The sequence below is a fragment of the Coloeus monedula genome, assembly GCF_965178545.1.
Source record: "Coloeus monedula genome assembly, chromosome: 9".
In the NCBI taxonomy this organism is placed as follows: domain Eukaryota; kingdom Metazoa; phylum Chordata; class Aves; order Passeriformes; family Corvidae; genus Coloeus; species Coloeus monedula.
Window position 1 is genome coordinate 2,488,716 of NC_138789.1, and position 20,633 is coordinate 2,509,348.

A 20,633-nucleotide genomic window follows, 5' to 3' on the forward strand; every position below is an offset into this window, starting at 1 on the left:
TCTCAGTTCCCCCCCAGTCCGTGTCAGGACTCGTGGTATTATAACTAAAATCTACTAAAAGTGTAGATGATAATTATGTGGCGTCATTAATACCAATTTTATCCCCCTCTGGTGTTAATATCCCATTTGAAATTTTCCAAAATCACTTTTATTTTTCTCTCTAAGACCTCTTCTACGAAGGTGCTGGGAGTGACAATGAGATGAACTCAGAGGCACAGAAATTTTACAGTAATGCATTTTTAGTTTTTATATTTTACACAGAGCTTCATTCTATGTACAGCTTATGAAAAAAGCTCATATTTGGACTCTGTAGAGGGGTTAAGTATCTTTTTCAGGATTTTTAGTGTAGTCTGAGCTTCAGAATCGGTCTAGTTGCATGCAAAGTGTGTTAACTCTCCAATGGATGTATTACAAGGTACATTACCAGCTGGCCTACCCAGTTTTATATGATTCCCAGAGAGCTGAAGGTTTTGTTTCCATGTCTGCTTCCCCACCTTGTGTAATTTCTACATCCCTATCACTCAGAAAGGACTGAAAGAGGGACCAGAGGGCCTGGACAGGTTGGAGAGCTGGGCCGGGGGGGAACCCCATGGATTCAACAAAGTGAAGTGCAAGGTCCTGCACCTGTATCCCAGATACACCAACAGGCTGGGCAGAGAAGGGACTGAGGGGCAGCCCTGGGAGAAGGACTTGGAGGTGCTGGGTGAGGAAAAACTCCCCGTGAGCTGTCCCTGAGTGCTCCCAGCCTAGAAACCTATGGAGTCCAGGGCTTATCCAAAGCACTGTGACCACCAAGGCGAGGAAGGGGATTCTCCCCCTCCACTCCGCTCTTGTGAGACCCCACCTGGAGCTCTGTGTCCAGTCCTGAAGTCCTCAACATAAGAAGGACATGGAAATGTTGGAATGAGTCCAGAGGAGGTCACCAAGTTCCTGAGGGGACTGGAGCACCTCCCCTCTGGAGCCAGGCTGGGAGAGCTGGGAATGTTCATCCTGGAGAAGAGAAGGTTGTGTGGAGACTTCACAGCAACTTCTAGGGTCTGAAGGGGCTGCAGGGAAGGTGGAGAGGGACAATTCATCAGGAGTGACAGGACAAGGGGGAATGGCTTCCCACTGCCAGAGTGTAAGTTTAGGTTAGATATTAGGAAGAAATTGTTCCCTGGGAGGGTGGGGAGGCCCTGGCACAGGGTGCCCAGAGAAGCTGTGGCTGCCCCTGGATCCCTGGAAGTGTCCAAGGCCAGGCTGGATGGAGCTTGGAGCAACCTGGGCTGGTGGAAGGTGTCCCTGCCCATGGCAGGGGGTGGGACTGGGTGAGCTTTAAGGTCTCTTCCAACCCAAACCAGTCTGGGATTATAGGATTCTATAAAGTAAGATAAATATAGGCTTTGTTCTTTCACAGAACACATTTAACACTTGACTGTTTCTGTTGCAGAAGTTAATAAGTGAAGTCCCATCCAATGCTTTGATTTAGTTAAGAGCATTAGGAAGCTCTGTGTTTATAATCTGGAATTATATTGACAATTTTCTTGCCCTGATTCTCTGTTTAGCTCACCGGTGCAATTCCTCTGCTTCTTTAGAGATATTTGCAATTTAGTCCACTGGAAAAAAAGAAGAAAACCAGGACCATTTTTAATAAACCACCACTCGAAATTTAATTTGGAATTAGGACAAATAGTTTTCCTAACAGAGAAGCATCCTTTGCTGTGGTAGAAACATTTTTATACGCTGAATAAGAGTTCTTGGCTTTATTTTTTTTTTGCATGCACATAGAGATCTGAGCATTTCCTGCCACCAGTGCAACAACACTTACACAGGAGGAGAACATTTAGATGCAAAGATCATCTGCACATTCCCCCAAGAGATAAGCCATAAACAAACAAATAAAACACCAAAGTATTTTCAGGAAATATTTTCGTTTGCATCCTACCGCTCTCAACAATTTGAATTGGTACAGACAACAGTAGTGCAGTTGATATATTTCACAATATCAAGGCAGCATTTATGCATGTGTTTGTGAGATTTACACCTGTGTGAAGCCAGTCTCATCCCAGAGTGTTGGTAGAAACAACTGCCTTTATAAATTCAAGTGCAGGTTAAGTAACTGTCATCCATCAGTGCTGTAAATAGCACTGCTGGCATCAAACTGGAGACAAAAAGCCTCCACTTTGGAAGGATAAACTTCTAAATTGAATAGAAAATGAGCCAAATAATCTGCACTGTAGAAGGTTAAGTGTATACAACATTCTTCCTGGAAAAGGAACAACTCTGGGCTTTATCTGCAGCTTCGTAAATAAGGCTTTGGATCAGTATTTCTTTGAGAATCTGTTTGAGACGATTTCCTTTGTCTGAAGCCAGCAATTTGGGTACTTTTTCCCTCTTTCAGGCAGTCAGGTGTTACATCAGCTTTTGTTTTGAATAGATGGCAATTTGGTCTCTGTGGCACCAAGCAGGAGCCAATCCTGAGCATCAGTAACATCCCAGAAACAAGCAAGCACACAGCTTCCAGAGGCTTTAAGAACTCATATTCCCTGCCACACTATCCAGGTCATAAAGTTTTTTGTTTGGCTCTGGGTACCGGGTAGAAGGAGGTCATGGCTGCTCACAGCACTGCCAGAATTCTTAGCCTGACTGTGCCTCATTTTTCAAATGAGAACTAAGGTGAGTAAGAGCACTCCCTTTGAATTTTAAATCATCTGCCACGGTGTGGGTTTGTCTGTATGCCTCTCCATTGCCCAGTACTACAGATCAATTTGTAGCTCTGAAACAGAAATTGTAAAAATGGTAATAAAAGGCATTTCAAAGACTTTGAGACTATGAGCTGTCGCACATAATGATGAGGAATTTTAGCAGTTTGTGTTTTCCCTGTGATTCATCTGGGTGTATCCATCAACACTGAATCTATGAATCCTCTGCTCTGTTTTATTTTCTCCAACAGATCTTTATGCTGATTCATCCTTCATAAACTGTATTTTCATGTGTTGATTTATGCACTAAAACACTTCCACAGATTCAAATTTCTTCCTTATCTCTACAAGAAACATGGTTCAATTCTTTTCCTTTTTAGTCAGGACAAAAAGAGAAGGAAGAATAACATGATTTTCATGTTGATTTTGAAGCAGGATAAGGTATAGCCAAATCCCTAAAGCCCAGCCCCAGTGAGAGCTCCAGAGACTTTTGAGTTTCATTTTCTTAGGATCCAGAATCATTAAGATTTTTCCTGTACAATTAACTACAGGGACAGGACCATAATATCAACTGGCTCTTAAGCTAAGGCAAAAAGACTATAAACAGACCTTTTTGGTTCTCTTTCTCATAACTGTTCTCCTTATTGTGCCAAAATTAACTCTTTTCCAGGGCAATCTTCTTCATTTTAAAGGTGAACTACTGTTTTAGCTGTAGGCAAGATACCTTGTTCCCTGAAAGTGAAACAGTCTTTTACTCCATTTACAAAGTATGAATTTTTCCTCGCATTGAGTTTCAGGCAACATTGGCTTTCCTAACAGTCACAGATAAAATGAAAATGAAAATAAAAAATAAAATAAGTATTATAAAATAAATAAAAATAAAGTGGGAAAAAAAAAAAAAAGCAGCAAGAATCTTCCAGTCAGAGAAATTTTTTGGATTTCATTTGTCTTCTGCCAGTCTAAACAAATGCACCATTTTATCAAACCTGTTACCTGTTTAGTTAATAAATGATTCCTATGGGCAGATGTGAACTGGGAGAAAAGGATGCTTTGAGCTTGCCAAACTCTCTACTAGACTGCAGAAGGACTGGATTACTGTGAGCAGTGCATATACAAGGTGTTGGAAACTCTCTTGATACTGTCAAGGGGAGAAGGAACAACTTTCCAGTCCCTCTAGGGCATATGACAAACCACGAAATCAATACTTTTTGCAGGAAAGAATAAATAATAATAATAAATAATAATAATAATAATAATAATAATAATATAAACCAGTGAGAATGGATTATTGTAATTATTTGGATGGACGACTACTTGTGACTCCAAATATGTCACCATCTCACCTGCAGGCTGTAAGCCCAAGTTGTTATTATCATTTTCACAGGATCCCAGACTGGCTGGGGTTGGAAGGGGCCTCTGGAGCACATCCAGTCCAAGCCCTGCTGAAGCAGGGTCACCAGAGCGGTTGCACAGGATCACAGCCAGGCAGGTTTGGAATGTCTCCAGAGCAGGAGAACCCACAGCCCCTCTGGGCAGCCTGTCCAGTGCTCTGCCACCCTCCAAGAAGAGAAGTTTTTCCTCATATTTGGGTGGAAATTCTGTGTTTCAGTTTGTTGCCCCGTGTCCTGTCTCTGGGCACCGCTGGAGGGTCTGGCCCCATCCTCTTGACGTTCGCCTCTGAGATGCTCACATGCGCCTACAGGCCAGAGAGTATCTAAGAAATCCACCCCCAGAAATATGAAAGGGATGTAAAATCCATTTCCTCCTTACTCAGCCTGTATGAAACACCTCCCAAGCACCCCACTCGTTTTTCCATTTGAGATGTAGTGGAGGCAAGGGTAGGTTTTATTGGGAATTCTCCCATTCCTCTCTGCTCCCTGGCACTACCTTCATATGCAGAGCGAATGAATCATTTGCTTGGGATGTAATCCTTTTCTTACAAGCCTCTGCAAACTGGTGAGACCTTACAAGATAATTCACCAGTTCCTCACTCTTAGATGGTTCATACAAACACATTTCAGTTCTGCAGTGTTTGTGCTCAGCCTGCAGTTGCTGTTTAACCCTTGTGTCATTTGCAACATGCTCCTGGTAAGAGCGTTTCTACTTTATTCTGTGCTGCTTGGAGATTGAGCTGCCTCTGAGGCAGGAGGGAAATCAGGTTTAGTCATTAGGAACTGCTGGTTTAGTGCAAATACCTTTGATGAGTATTGGTCCAGCTGAATATGTGGATGGTGAGTTCCTGAATGAATGCCCACAGAAGTGTTGGGGAGTCAATCACAAGCTATGGGTAAAAGGCAAACAACGCCACAGGACAAGACACAGAAAAAATTCCCTCTTGGATTTCATCAGAGGAGGAATTGTTCAGTGCATATGTTACAGAGGCTAAGTATCAATCAGACATGCACAAAAGGAAAGCCACATTCCTTCCTCGTGTGTCCCTTTAGTGTTCATGACAGGTGAGAAGTTTGAAATCACTGATGTCACAGCAGCTGACACAGTAATCAGATTACGAGTAGTCATAAAAAAGAAATATATCCAGTACATTCTAGGCATAGTGTATGTACTTTTTATTAAAATTCATTAATATATTGCCACGTATTTCATATGCATAGTGCAAGAAAATAGTGAAGCTGATACTGATGAATTCTAGTTCTGGAAGTAGAATTTCAAATGCCAGGAAGTTGATAAGGCAAAAAAGGCATAGAAAGGAAAAAAAAAAAAAGACTAGGATGTTTCAAAGGAATAGCATATTATGATAAAAAGAAGTCCTACTGATACTGCTTATTCACTGTAAGGTAAAAAGCAATAATATGGAAAAAAATGCATATGTTCAATAAACTTTTCTGGTTTGACCTTGGGAAAATGTCAGACAATTACAAGCACGAAGTTAATGAAGAAATACTTTCCATTTCATCGAGGGGAAATATGTTTAAAAGGAGCTTGTTATATCTTGAATGTCTTTCTTTCTGATCACCACATGTAGACAATTGAAAATGTTAAGGGGCAGAGATGAGATGTGTTCTGTACTATCAGGCCCTGCTGCTTTTCCTCAAGGGAGGTGGTTCTGTATACTTTGCTCACATTGCAATGTTTTTCCCTATTATCCTGTTTCTATACAAAGGTGGATGTTTTTAGGAGGCTGCTCAGCCACAATATAACTTATATATAACTTATATAATTCCCTTCTTTTTCACCTTGGATAGAAAAATCAACCATAACAAGCATTTAGTAAAGGTTGTGGCAGATTGTCCATTGTTTAACTGATCTTCGTAAGCTTTGAAAGTTCTATGACCTGTGCTGGTAAGGAGAATTTTTTCCCTTGACAATCTGTGAATAACACAGTCTTGGACATTACCTGATTCTAGATCTGTCCACATCTGGGTGAATCCTCTCTTTAAAAGTAATTTTTATTTTTTTTCTCTAGCAAATATTTTCTGTACTTCCTGTTTTGGAACTGCTTGTAGGTAGAAGTTTAATATAAAATGAAACTACTATCATCTCATCTTGGCCTTATTTAAGCCATGGCCTCAGGCATTAGAAATACTCAGGCTTTTGAAGAAGGGAGGAGGAGAAAAACACCATCTATTCTCTCAATGAGCTTTCCTGCCAACAGCAGAACTTGCAGCTTCATGGGAATACATTGGATTCAGGCTGGGAATACATTGGATTCAGGCTGGCATTCCAGCCCATTCCAGCCCACACTGGCATTCCAGCCCATTCAAAGCAGTCATGCCCTCACCATCCAAGAGTGAAGGTGTCTCATTTAGAAGACATTAAGAGAAAGGAACACAGAAGAGTTCTTTTATGTTAGAAATTATATGAAGAGTTGTATTTCCAAGAGTGTTCTCCACATTATGCCACAATAATATTCAGTAACAGTTATGCTTACCAGCAATAATGTTGACTTTTAAAACACAATAAATTACTTAAAATGAGGCCTAACATTGTTAATTTTGCCTGGGTTCTGTTTTGTGTGTGGGTGACCTTAGGAGAGACTTTTGTAGTTAGGAAGAATCCATCAAACTCACAGTAAATCTGTTTATGGCTGATTCAGTAACTGCAGTGGAAGAGATTATATTCCCAGTTCAAATCTTCTCACACTGCCATTTTAGAGTACAATGGCGTTTTTAAAATTTCCTTCATCTAGATGTTTTATAGAGAGCTTTCCCTATAGCTCCCCATGCCATAGGACTTAAAATGTATTGAAATGAATACAGGGATAGAAGCAAGTGCGTAATTAATGTACACATTTGGAAAAAAAAGCTACGGCTTGAAACTCATCAGAGACATTGGCAGCCCTTGTTGGCCTCTGCCCTAGGATTCCTTTCAGATCTACTTGCAATTTAAGCTTCTTTGAAGAGAAAAATTTGTCCAAAACTTGTATGATAACTTTACTAACAGGTCTTTCCTGTCAGAGCACTAATGGTTTCCTGAGATTAAACATCCCTCTCAATGTCATTCATAGAAGAAATAGCATGGACATGACAACTGTATTTTAAACTGTGCTTCTTTCCATCCCACACTGACTCTCTGGCTGGTCATTCTTCAACCTAGCATTCCCAGCAGAACTACTGGCAGGAGACAGGCTGTGGTCCACCTGGCCAGGATCAGCACTGCTGGGCTCCAGGGCTCCCATGGCCACGGCAGCCAAGCATCCAAGGGTCAGATTTGTGGCAGCACATGCAAATCCACGGCTCTGATAGATGGGAAGATGGAGAGAATGTTGCCCATGGCCTCTGGCACTACTTATGATAATAACATGATTCCATTATAGGCTTCATCCTAGGAGCCAGACTGACTGATTTCCTCTCTCTTGCACAAGCCTGGGAACTCTGAGCCATCATCCTTCTCCACAACAGGCTTTGCCTGGAGCACTAAAGAACTCCATCCAGTGAGCAGCATATTGTTTGGGCTGGAATTAGATGGGCAGCACAGGGGTGCCACCTGCTATTCCCTCCCCGAGAGCACCATGGGAACTGCTGGCCTTGGCTCTCACACAGCAGAAGAAGAGGAGGAGCAGGAAAGAAAAAGCTTCTCGTAACTCCAGTGTTTGTTCTCGGTAGAAAATTGGTTTTCTTGACCAGCAGCCAGCATTGATGCCGTGCTATTCCACGGGAGGTGTTCTCCTGATGAATGGGACTCAGTGACTTTGGAGAGCAGTGTTTTCTCTGCTCAGAGTAAGATTGGTAACTCCATCAGGCCTGCTGGTCTGCCTTTGGCCCTGAGCAGGAGCATGATATCCAAAGGGGAATAATGCACACTGGGCACAAACCAAAATGTTTGGGGCTGGAAAACTTCTGTTAGAGACACTGCAAGACAAACAGGTAAAGAAAGGGGTGACGAGAGAGGGGAAAAGCAAATAGGACTTGCATTGCTTGCAAAGTAAAATTAAGATTAAAAAGGAAAATTATATGGATAGGTATGTAGACATTTTTATGCATCATATAAAAGGAAGATAAGGATGTGATTTTCCTTAGAGTGACATGGCTAAAAGGGAAATCACCTCTATTTTAGGAGCTACTAATGATCCAGAAAGCATTTGTGAAAACCTCCTCTCTCAACATGCTGGAAATAATGCACCACAACCTCTCACCCTGAACTCCATCCCAGCTTTTACCCTGCTCCTACACTTTACTCTTGTAAATCCAGTTCCTTCTGAAGTCTGAAATATTTCCTCAGCTCTGGAAGCTGCTCATCACTTCTCGCTTGTCCAAAGCCAGGTATCCCTACTCCTGCAGACAGGCAGACACTTTTAGTGTCCTTCATCCCTATTTTATCTTCAGAGATGAGCCTTCTTCTTGTCCATCCCAGTGGGTTTAGGTCTTCATCTCTCCATAAGCCAAAATACTTCATTTAAGAAAGACCTCAGCAAATGGAAAAGCTGTTTTCTAAAATCTCTTAAAAGCTTCAGCTCACTCTGTGGCAGAATTACAAAACTGTCATCTTTTTAAAAGGGTTCCATCTTCCAATTCTACTCTCCCAGACTCCTCAGCAGTGAATTTCAAAGGCTGATTACTTGCTGCACTAATAAATGTTTCCATTGATATGTTCTGAACCGAAAAAGAATGACAAAACTTTTACAAAAGCATTTGCTTACTTCCTCTCTCAACATACAGCAAAAAAAATTCTTTCTGTAGCAAAAACTGTGCGAGGAACTCAAATTTGCTTAAGCCAAGCAAGTTTCTCTTAGTGCCAGAATAACCCAGTCCCTGGATTCAGTAAATAAAGGATTTGTAGTAGGTCAGAGGGAACCTCAACTTGGAAATTCTTCTGAATTTGTTATGGATGAGGCCATTGTTTCCAATTCAACTCTTCCAAGAAAGGATTTGCTGCTTGTGGAGCAGGGCTGTAAGACATAATATCTGATCCCACTGTGCACAGAGAGGCACCAAGGAAGGCAGTGGGCTCAACCCAAGGGGATTCAAACAAGAGCTGTAACTACTTGCACAGAATGTGTCTAATATTCAGAATTTTTTTTCAGTTGCCCAGCATGCATTAAGAGCCCAAAAAATTGGGAACTGGAATTGGCAATGTTCAAACAGAAAATAAAATGCACTCTCTGTGGTTAAACACCACAACAGATTGTTGGGGATTGCTAAGAAATCCTCAGAATTTAAGTCAAGATGAGATGTTTTTCTCGGGGGTCAGTTTCTTCTCAGTCCCAAAAGTGTTACATGGGCAGCAAGAGGCATTTGGTGAGATTCCTCTGACTGTGCCAAAAAGGGGGCAGGTTGAGGGGATTAATGTGGTCTTCTCTGTCCTTAAATACTGACAATGAAATTCAGATCAAGGGTGGCAGCAAACTGTCTTTTATAAGAATTGTATCTTTTCTGTTAATGTTGTGTTTGAACCTCAGCTCAGCTGGCGAGCTTAGAACAAAAGGTTTCCTCAACGTATAAAATGAATATTTTACATCATAAAACTTGTAATATTTTCTTGGTATCAAAGCAAGTCTGTCTTGCTGGTCTGTTCAGGAACTACAGCTAGCCAATATTTTCTGATGTATTCAAATGAAAAATATGACCAGAAAGCAGAGAATTTAAACACCAAAAATGGGAAGATTTTTTGAAATAGATTTTTTTTTTGGTGGTTTGTTTGTTTTTCACTCAAAAATTACATTTACAGTGCAGGGTAATTCACTGTTTTTAGTGTCTGCATTGGTGCGATCAAGATACACAATGAGGATCTTTTCACTTTACAGGCAAAAAATATTAATGTGTAATTTTTTTCATTTCTCTCTACTCATATACGGTAGTTCCATAAAAGCTGCAAATAGAAGTTATTGGTTTTATAGTTTCCTGAAAGGAAAGGAAAGCTGTGAGAGAAAACTTTAAAACCTGACAACTAAGTTGGAAAAACGATAAGAAAGCGATTCCCAAATAGTAATTTAGGCACACTGGTGATGTGTAGAGTCTTTAAGAATTATGGGGATCTGTTTAACTTCACGCCTTTGACTGGTAAATTGCATTAAATTTCAGCTAAGTTACAGAAATCTCTTCCTACCATCATTCTTCACATTTGTTTTTGGTAAAGAAATGGCACCTGTCTGAGAGGAAAGACAGTTTGGGTCCGGGAGAGAAGGAGGAGGGTGCTGGAAAGCAGAAGGGCTGTACAAAAATGTGTTTATCTGGGTTTTACCAATAACCGTGGACTTCAAAGTATTACAAAAATCCTTGTGCTGAGTACGTGTTCCACAGCCCTGGTCATTCAGCCTCTGGCAACGCTTTGTTTCGGACATCCTCCAAATATTCTTTTTGTGCTGCATCTTTGATTTCTGCTTCTGTGTGAATTTTGTGCGTGAACGTCGCTCTCTGTTTACCTGGGACCCTCAGCAGGATCCTGCAAGCTCGCTGAGCTCTTTGCTTTCCTACAGCCTTGTCTAAGAGGAATCCTGACTGATGTGCCTGCACAAAAGACTCAACTAAGTGGTGCTGAAGCAGAGTCCTCAGGTTGCTTGCACTTAATTCCCGGAGTCTGTAACCAAAACAGCTATTGCTCTATCTGGGAAAAGCCACTCTACTGCCAAAGCTGTCTGGCTTGTCTAGATTTTGAGGACAATGAGTCCTTCTCACTAATAGCTCTATCTGGTATCTTAATTGGTAAGCGAATGAATAAAAGATGTGTTTATTGCTGTGCAATGAGCTTGTTTGTTTTCCCTGCTGTCATCGATTTATTTTGGGGAGGGGAAGGGGACAAGCCTTTGAATTCAACTTATATCCCTCCTACAATTGAAAAGTCATCACTTTTTAGGAATCAGTCTTTCTGGCTGTGTATTTCCTCAAAACGGAGGCCAAAAGTATAGAAAACTGGAATTATCCTGTAAGGTCAAATGTGGTATGACAGTGTTTCTCCAAGTTATTCAATTTATCCAGTTCTGTACCTAAGTGACTTAACATCAAAAGGCAAAGAACATGGACTCTTTCTTGTTACAATTTTAAAATTCACCTCGTTCTAACAAAAATACTTGTTGCCTCTGGTCCAGATTTGGGGAAATCGTTGCCTTCATTTCGGTTTCTACCAAATCTGGATGTTTTCGTGCAATATTCACGTCAGAGGCCACAAGAAACCAACAGAAGCAGCAGCAAGCTAAGCGGCTTAGTTTTTATTTATTTCTTCCCCAACAATTATTTTATTATGGAGCACTGTCTGCACTCTAATAAATAACCCTCGTTGCTTGCCCTGTCTATAACACATGACAGAGTATCACTGTCAAGGCCTCTTGTAATTCCCAGCCAGTCGCCCCCAGCTACTCAGCAGAGCAGAGTCGTTTGCAAATGAAGGACATTTGTCTGAATGACACATTTCTGAATGAGAACTGCTTTGTTTTTGCAGAGAGTTTGGCCGCTGGAAAGTAAACAATCTCGCTGTGGAAAGAAGAAATTTCCTCGGCTCCCCACTGCCACTCGCCCCGGAATTCTTCCGTAACATAAGACTGCTGGGACGGCGCCCGACCCTTCAACAGATCACAGAAAACCTGATCAAGAAATATGGGACACATTTCCTGCTCTCAGCTACCCTGGGAGGTAGGGTGGATTCTTGGAAATATTGGGGACGAGCTAAAAGTGCTGGTCACAACTGTTTCTTTGTAGAGCTGATCCTCCTCCAAACTGCTGGGATGGGCAACTTTTTCTGTGGATCAGGTTTTGTCCACAAGTCTTGTGACTTCTTCTTCTCTTTGTTGGTGCTCTGTATACATTTTTAATGCCCACAAAGAGATCCCCAAGGATCTTTCTCTGCACTGAGGTCATTAAGGAGAGTGACATTTAGTTTCTGTAACGATTTACATAATACCAGGTTGCAGAAGTACCTGGGTCCGTTGCAGTCCCGCAGAAACGGAGCCAGAAAACCAGTAGCAAGTATTTCCAACAAATCTCTTAATTCATGAGACTTTTAAATTGCTTTGTCCATTGGAAAACCCCCATATTGTCACTCTGCCCTTTTTAGAATTAGTCTTCACTTAACCAGTGGGACTGCATTTTCAAAATGGGATGATGGGGCTTTGCCATGTGATTCCCATTAACTTAATGGAATCTGCATCTTTCAGTCCCCACAGACTAATCTGGAAAGGGTAGCCCCATGGATAATTGGGATCCAGTCACCAGATGGATTGAAGAAATCCAGTGAAGAGGCCTAATGTTCAAAGGAGAGCATAAATTGTTCCGAATGAAAGATAATTAGTACCTGTGATTACCCATCCAGGCATTACAAAATGAACTGACATTTTAGAAATGCAGCTCTATCCCATCGTGGGTGATAATATTAAAGATAATTCTGGTGATTGAGTGTCCTTCCAGCAGGACAGGCTTGTCGAAATCCTTTATTCACCTGAGGAATGGTTCTCTTTAATACATTTCATAACTGAATCCTAACCATTTGTAAAGGAGATGAGAGCCTTCCTAGTCTCTCTTGGCTGATAGCTGAGGCCTGTAACAACCCAAATGGCTCACTGGGGCTTCCTTTTGAAGGAGACCATCCTAGAAACAAGAGGAATTTCTATCTTGCTGAAGTTATTTTAAGAAATAAAGAGCTAATTTCTATCATTATTTTGGGAACTAGTACTTCTACGGCATTACTATTAGAATTTTAAGAACGATTTACGTGTGTGGACCAGCAATTTGTCACAAAACCCCCTGAATTTCTTTTAATCACTTTGAACATTTTTGCATGCAAATATACACTATTTATACATGTCTGATTTCTTGAGTGCAGAACACTTGGCACATTTGAATAGAAAAACCAAATGCTGAGGAGAAAGAAAATGTTTCTTAAAATATAAAGCATAATAATTAAAGCTCTGGCTGCAGCGTGTATCCTACTGCAAGGATTATCCAATGGTAAAAATTATTTTGCAGCATTGCTACCTAATTATTAACTAATATAATTATTATATTATATATTATAATGCTAATTTTTAACTAACGTAAGTAGCAGCACCTCCTCAGCCATGTGATGAAACCCATTGTCGAGGTGAAATTGGATCTAACAGCTCTAGGAGAACATGGCCACAGCTGATCTTCACATTCCAAGCAGCACTATCACACTGATCACAAAAGAGCCACGGAGCTGACACCTTTCAGCAAGTCTGGACCTGAGGAAAACTAGAACTTGATGGCATTTCCCATGAAGACATTTGAAAATCCTAGCTTAGACATTCAATATTCTCCCCAAAGCCTCAGGATTTGCTGCAGGGAAGCTGAGGCAAGGTATATTTTTCTCACCTCTCAAAGGCTCTAAAATGAAGTAGCTGCCACAGCCTTGCCCAAATTTCCACTCAGAGGGAGACAGTGTTGACTTCTGGGCTCTGTCACTGCTTAACAAAGTCAAAGGGAGTTTTTATATTAACTTGGGGTTTGATTTAGGTCCCTAATCTCAATTTTTAGGCGTGATTTAAGGCACACCTGCTGCCTTCCATTATCACTGGATGGGTGCTGACTACTTTGGAAAATTGCTTCAATTACAATAATTACAGGGAATTAGTAATTTCTAAGAAAGCTTTGATGAGGTAGCTAATAAACCCATACTTTCCTGGATGTGTTAGTTCTCATTTTCGGGCTGGATTGAATGGGGATTCCCACAGATGCTTGTCCACACTTTATTAACATGTAATTAGATTTTTTTTTCAATTATTTTAATAATCTATGAGTACTTTCCCTTTAATTACAAGTTGTTTTATTGTGAAAGCTTGTCACTTATGCAGCTCGTTAAAAGCACAAGACCAAACGGAGTGTGCACAGTACTTTTATTTAATGAATCCCCAATCATCTGTATTCATGGACAGAAAGGAAAACTTGGCAAATGAACGATGCTGTGATAAGATTTGTGTGCCTCTGTGACCATTTGGTTTCCATAAAGATCCCTTTTTGAGCATAAAGGGAACTCTTGCACATGGTTGTTTGTGATACATTCCCCAGTCTTTATTCACAAACACAGAAATACACTCCTCAAGGGCATTCAGAAATGAGAACCCAGGGAAAAAAAGTTCTATATTTCTTGCTGCCACAAGATAATGTGGAAAGTGACATTTCTCACTGCTTTTATTTCTTATGGAAATTTTATCTCCTTGTGACACAAGCCCAAAGTCCATAATGAGCAGCTCCAAGCTGCATGATTGAAGGACCCCGTGTGACCCAGCAGATCGAGCAGCCAGTGTTACTTTGCCTCCTTTTGTTTCGCATTTATGCTTTTCTCTTTTGCCGGCATGCAGTGTCATGCAGCGACGGTCTGGTTTGCTGGAACTCCACTTCAATGGCTTGCAAAAACCAGCACGCAGCAGTGAGCTTCAGAGCCGGAGGGTGCTGGGAAGCCTGGGGTACCACTGTGGGATAAGTGCAAGGGCACAAACCCCAATCACTCCCACCTTAAAGACGTTCACTTTAATGCTGGTCCTACAGAAAAGGCCATTTAGCAAAGCAACGGAGTTGGTGAGGAGGGTAATTAGCACACCGCAATGGGATGATGGGCTCTTGTTCCAGGCATTTGGGTGAAGTGAGGCTGATTTGGGTGCTTTTCGAGATGGAGATAGCGGCCTTTCCAAGCAAGTCCTCCTTGCAGCTAGAAACAGGGTAACTGCTCTGAATAAACCAATTTGTAGGACAATGCTAAAGCTTCTCATGGGAGGAGAACCCCGTTAGGCAACTGGCTACGTGGTCATCCGAGATGATCCAGGTAGATTTATTTTTGCTGCTCAAGGTGTTCATTAACAAACCACCAATCCATTCAGCTCTCTGGGTCAGGAAGTTGCCCTTGATGTTGTTGAAGGCTCTGTGAATCGGAAGGAGAAGAGGTAGGATGTCGCTGTTGTACCGAGAACGGCGAGAAAACGACACAAGTCCAAGTTCAGGAATAAAATGGCCCCATTTAATTAATTATAAATCCGTTTATATAACTTGGTTCGCAAGAGTAGCATGATATTATGGGTCCCTTGATCGACCACCTCCTTGAGTGATTGGTGGAGGCTCTACAACACCCATTCAAAATAGTTTCTTCAATGTACCATGACAATACTTGAGAACAAGTTTGCAGCTGTGAGATAAAGTCTTGGCTTACGAAAACCTCCAACTGTTTCTCAGCTAGCTTGCATGAGAAAGGGAAACTTCACAGGATGCTGCAGAAGCTGGAAAAGTCCTCTGCTTCTAACTTTTTAGTATCCACAGTAGTTTTGTCTTTAAAACAGGCAGTCTTAGCAGGTGTGAGCAGACCAGCTTGACCCCAGCCTCTCTCTGCTGGTTACAGCCCTGTGAGTGAGATGGTTACACCTCGACTGTTCCACGAGTGCCAGCTTTGCTGTCCCTCGTTAACATTCCCCTGGAGCTGTGCATCATTCTGCCTGCAGGGATGGGGGGAAATTGTCGGGTGGTGTAAAACAGCGAATCTCGATGAATTCCGGAGGATTTATTAGCGCTTACACTAACTGCTGGTATGACCTTTCCTTTCTGTAACACTCTTTCAAGGTAAGATACAAACTACTGGCAAATAAGGGAGAGGAGAGGACAGTCTCAAATGACTGATGAGAGAAAGAAACTTGAAAAGTTTGCATCAGTCACACCCACCACCCCACCCCCCCTCCGGGTATGTAAATTCCCCAGCATTTAAGATTATGGAAGCTAAGGGGAGGGAAAAAACCCCACTAAATGTATTAACTTTCTTTCCTCTCCTGTCTACTTAATGAAGAAAAAAATTAAATCCTTAAACAGATGGTGTGTATAGAATTAACACACACTGTTATTCACTTGAACCATGGAAATGATACCACATCTGGCCTGACATTAATTTATATCGTTTTTGAGCCTGTGCATTTCCATCAGCATCTGCTTAAGTTTGGGAAAATGACCTGATAAAACCCTAATGGTACCTTTGGTGATCCAGACAGGAATAGATTTTCCACTAGCCAGTAGTAGCTGGTGGATTTATTTAGGTGCAGTTATTTAGGTGGTGGCTGAGGTATTCTATTTAATCAGAAACCTTTGAGGAGTTCACAGGCCAAAGACCTTCAGGCCTGTAAAAGATACATCTGTGTGTGTGAAGAGAGAGCTCTGAGTAGGTGTCTGTGGCTTATGCTCAGCTATAGCTGCCTTTGAGTGCTGTCCTTTTATTCCTGTTTCCTCTCTTTCTGACGTGAAGTGATGGCAACTGCTTGGACCACTGCCTTTTCCTAGCACTTCCCAGTCTACAGATGAAAATATGTAACACCAAGGCCTATAATCCCTTCGTTATTCCAAAGATGTGGGTACAGGCAAACAATCCCCTAATAACTGAGGCAGAAAATAGCACCAACTATTTAAATCATATGAATATGTATTGTTATGTATAACAAAATATATTTGCTCCTTCAATAGATGGTTATATTCAGTTACAGTTGTCACAGCATTATTCCAATCCCACGATGTTGATGGAGATGTTAATTTTTAATTTAAATAATTCCTGAATATGTTCTTAAGATGAACACAAAAATTAATTTCTAATTAGAAATTAGAAAATTAATATCTAATTTCTAAATGCCGCTTACAAACTGTTACTTAGGAGTCTAGTTACATCTAAATGGCCACAGATAGGGTTGTACGTCTGGGTAAGTTTCTATATACCTATTTTATTTCATATTTTTTTTTTTAAAAATAGCATGTGTTTCTTAACTCGGGAGCTAGTTTAACTTATAAATCATGAACAATATGTTCCTATAAACCTAGGAAGAATTAAAAATTGAGGTTAAGTTATACACTTGCATATTCCAGGGCTGGTGGGGACATTGTGCCAAGGTCAATGAAGGGTGTGAATGGTGTGAAGGTCAGTCCTCTGCCCCTGCTGTGACTCTGTCAGTGACAGCCTCCACATGGCAATAAAACATCCCGGAGTGACTCTGTTGGTTTCTTGAGGCACCCATTGGGCTACGAGGCATTGTTTTGTGAGCAGAACTGAGTGTTTTCATGCTATTTCCTTTAAACCTGAGAAAGTGAAGCTGACTGTCTCTTGAGTTTTGGGGAAAGAGAGCAAATGCTGCTTTCAGAGCTTGTGAAAAGCACAGCTGGGAGGACTCAGTGCTGAATAATCATGTTTCCTAAGTGTTCTCTGTCATTACTTCTTTTCAGTTCTTAAAATTCATAACCTTGAATAGTTTTCTAAATCACACTTGCTTTCAGCTGATGCCTGGATGTCTTCTTAGCCTGTTTTATGGTGGCAGACAGCAACCAGTGAAAAACAAGATTCACCCGTGTTTTCAGTGTGACAAAAGAGTCTCTTCTGGCATGGGTTTTATTTCCTCCAGATGAACTTAAAACTCAGGTTGTCTTCCCCAAATCAGGGTCGGCGGTGTTACTTCCCAAACCCTGGAGTTCTGGGTGCCAAAGTCCAGCAGGGAGACGGGTTCCTAAGCCCCAGTATGTGGGAATCCACTTTGTCCAGCAAGAGCTCAGTCAGCTCTGACAGATGAAAATCTCAGTGCAAGGTTCTTTTCCTGAGATGTTCTCATCAAAGTAAAACAGCACAACACGCAACCCTGTCCTTTTTCAAGGTTGGTGTAGCGGGTTGAGTTCGAAACCGGGCAGAAAACACCAATTAAATGTAGTGGTTTTGGTTCAAAATATTCATTACTTACTCATTTTCCTTCTGTGAGATAAGAATTAGGAGAAAAGCAAAGCAGGCACAAACCTTAAACAGTTGCAGTACAATGAAAGAGTTTTATTACTAATAGAATTAAAAGTAAAGAGACAATAACAAAACAAAATTAAAGCAAATTCCACCCCCCCCCCCTCCAGCCAGCACTTCTCTCCTTTTACCTAGCTCACACAAGGGATAACAGAACATGGGATGTTAGTCAGCGTTCCAGTTCTTGAAAAGTCTCTCTCTTATGCTTAAGGGAAAAAAGGGTTTTCCTTCAGTTGCACGTGGTTCCCAAACTGCCACTAACAGCAGATCCGCCCGGAAACAAACAATCTGCTGTGTGTAGAACATCTCTCCCATGAAAAATCTCACAGTTCCTTCACACTGCAAAACATGGGCCATCACATGGGGTTATTCATCTTTTTAAGGATAAGTTCTTTTGGCCTGCACACAAAGGCTCTTCTTCGCCACAAGTCTCTAACAGCCTCTTACTACTATAAAGCCTGACATCGGCATTCTTCACAATCTTCACAGGCACACGAAGATACTCCATCCCCCCATGTTCTTCAAATGGATTAAAGAGACAAACAGTTTGTGGTATTACAGTTTCTTACCACGGCATGCAAGAAGGTTTCTTTTAAGCTGCGCGCCAGAATCGCGGCACCGCCCTCTTTTCTCCCGTCGCCATTTCCAGCTCCGTCCCACGGGACTCACTTCTCTTTCTCTCTGACTGACACCGCCATGCTGAAGGGTGTTCTTGTTCAGGCTTTATGGTGGGGAAAGCCTCGCTCCCTTTGTGCTGCTGGCTGCGTGGTGTCTTCTTCAGTTCAGCACGAAGTGTGCTGGCTGCAGACAGGAGGCTCTGCCGGCTCCCGTTGACTCCGCCGGCTCCGCATGGAGAGGAGAGGGACCCGCCGGTCCCCAGAAGCCGCGCTGGATGGGTTTAGCTGTGAGCAGTCCATGGCTGGGTTTAGCTGCCTGCGGCTCTGAGGCAGTTCCCCCCCAGCCACCCAGGGTCCGTGCTGCGGTGTTGGGAAAGGGGGAAAGGGGCAGTGGCCCCGGCCCGGCGGGGCCGGGAGGCTCCGGAGCCCCCACCTCCCAGCAGGCGAGCTCCGACCAAAAGGGGAAGTCCCGCCTTTCTGTGCGGTTTAAATATGTAAATTGTGAGAAGCGTAATTGGTCTTAAAGACTGTCCATCAACTCAGGGTCAACCCAATACAGTTGGTTTCTTTGTTTGTTTGTTTTTGAAATGGGAGTTTTATTGCAGTTCTGCTGTCTGCTCCTGGAGAGCAGGGAATGGGAAAATGCCTGAGATTTTTTTTTTTTTTAATGTGAACAAAATTCAACAAACTCTGTTTTAATAATAAAACTTGGCAGAATTCTGTGGAAGTAGAAGGAGCCCCACCATCTCTACTAATGACTGATACAGATCAATCAAAAGTGTTTACATGAGAACAAGGTGCCGTGGGTGCTCCATGGGCTGGAGCAGTTTTCCTACGGAGACAGGCTGGGAGAGCTGGGGTTGTTCAGCCTGGAGAAGAGGAGGCTCCAGGGAGACCTGGAAATTCCAGAACTTAAGGGGACTTATAAAAAAGAGGAAGAGTGACTTTTTACATGGGCAGATGGTGATAGGATGAGGAAGAAGGGTTTTGAATTAAAAGAGAAGAAACATAGATCAGAGGTCAGGAAGATCTCAACATCACCCTCAGCTCCCTGTGAGGGTGGGCAGGCCCTGGCACAGGTTGCCCAGAGAAGCTGTGCCTGCCCCTGGATCCCTGGAAGTGTCCAAGGCCAGGCTGGACGGGGCTTAGAGCAACCTGGGAGAGTGGGAGGTGTCCCTGCCCATGGCATGGATAGAACTGGATGGGCTTTAAGGTCCCTTCCTACCCAAACCAGTCTATGAATTTATGATTCCGTGATAATGGAACACAAACAACTTCAAAAAAATTTTTAAAAAAATCTTTTCCAGAGATTTTCTGCAGCTTTAAGTCCTTGTTTTCTTGACCCTTACAATTCATTATCTTTTCAGTGAAAAGGTGATTGACCTTGCAAAAGCTACTTTAATCTAAATAAACTAGCTGAGATGTCTGAAAAAGGGGAAAGCATGGAGAGAAAGCTCCTAGAGAAATTTTGCACCTAGTTTGTGCAGCCTGGACTGGTCACTGGCACAATATTCACCCTCTGACTTCTGATGTTGTCTTCTCTGATACCACAGAACTGTGGAATGGTCTGGGCTGGAAGGCCAGTCCTTGGACTGGGTTGCTCCAATCCCCATCCAACCTGGCCTTGGACACTTCCAGGGGCCCAGGGGCAGCCAGAGCTTCTCTGGGCACCCTGTGGCTCCTCACAGGGAGGAATTTCTTCCTAATATCTGTTCTAAACCATGTCTTTGCAGCTCCACAAACAGCTGCACAAAGCCCCCAGCCCCTGGCACAAACCTCAGCCCACTCCATTGCTTTTCATCCCGGAAACCTCTTTCATCCTGGCTGGAATCACATGGCAGGTTGTGACAAGTCAGGTTTTATTGCAGGGGCATGGTTGAATTCCAGCAAAGCTGGAACCTAGAGCGGGTTCTGTTGGCAGATTTCTCTCAGAGGACAGGCCATTAGAGCTTGCTGTGCTTTCCCAGTTCCCTCCTCACGGCAGTTGTGAACCTCTGTCTGCTTATTACAGCAGCAAGATGAAATAAATGGGTGGGGAAATCCTGGTACTTACAGAGGCTGCATTAATTCCCGGTTCTTTGGAGCTTCAGGCAATTAATAGCTGCACTGATGACTTCATGCACAAAATAATGACCCGTTAGGAAACTATAGGAGGAGAAGTGTGAATGTAGTGGTGGATATTGAGTTAAGCTCCAGC

At 42.3% G+C, this 20,633-nt stretch overlaps 1 protein-coding gene across 2 annotated transcripts in view; it reads left to right on the forward strand.

The window, feature by feature from the left end:
* The window catches only part of BRINP3 (BMP/retinoic acid inducible neural specific 3), a gene marked incomplete at both ends in the record, with an annotated part of 191,625 nt that overhangs the window by 85,048 nt on the left and 85,944 nt on the right, over window positions 1–20,633 (forward strand). Inside the window, one exon of one of the 2 annotated variants that reach the window (XM_082287579.1) lies at window positions 11,514–11,704. The exons of the other annotated variant lie outside the window; for it this stretch is intronic. Within the exon in view, the coding sequence (XP_082143705.1) occupies window positions 11,514–11,704 (191 nt within the window). The remainder of the gene's footprint in view (window positions 1–11,513; window positions 11,705–20,633) is intronic. 2 annotated transcript variants of the gene reach the window in all.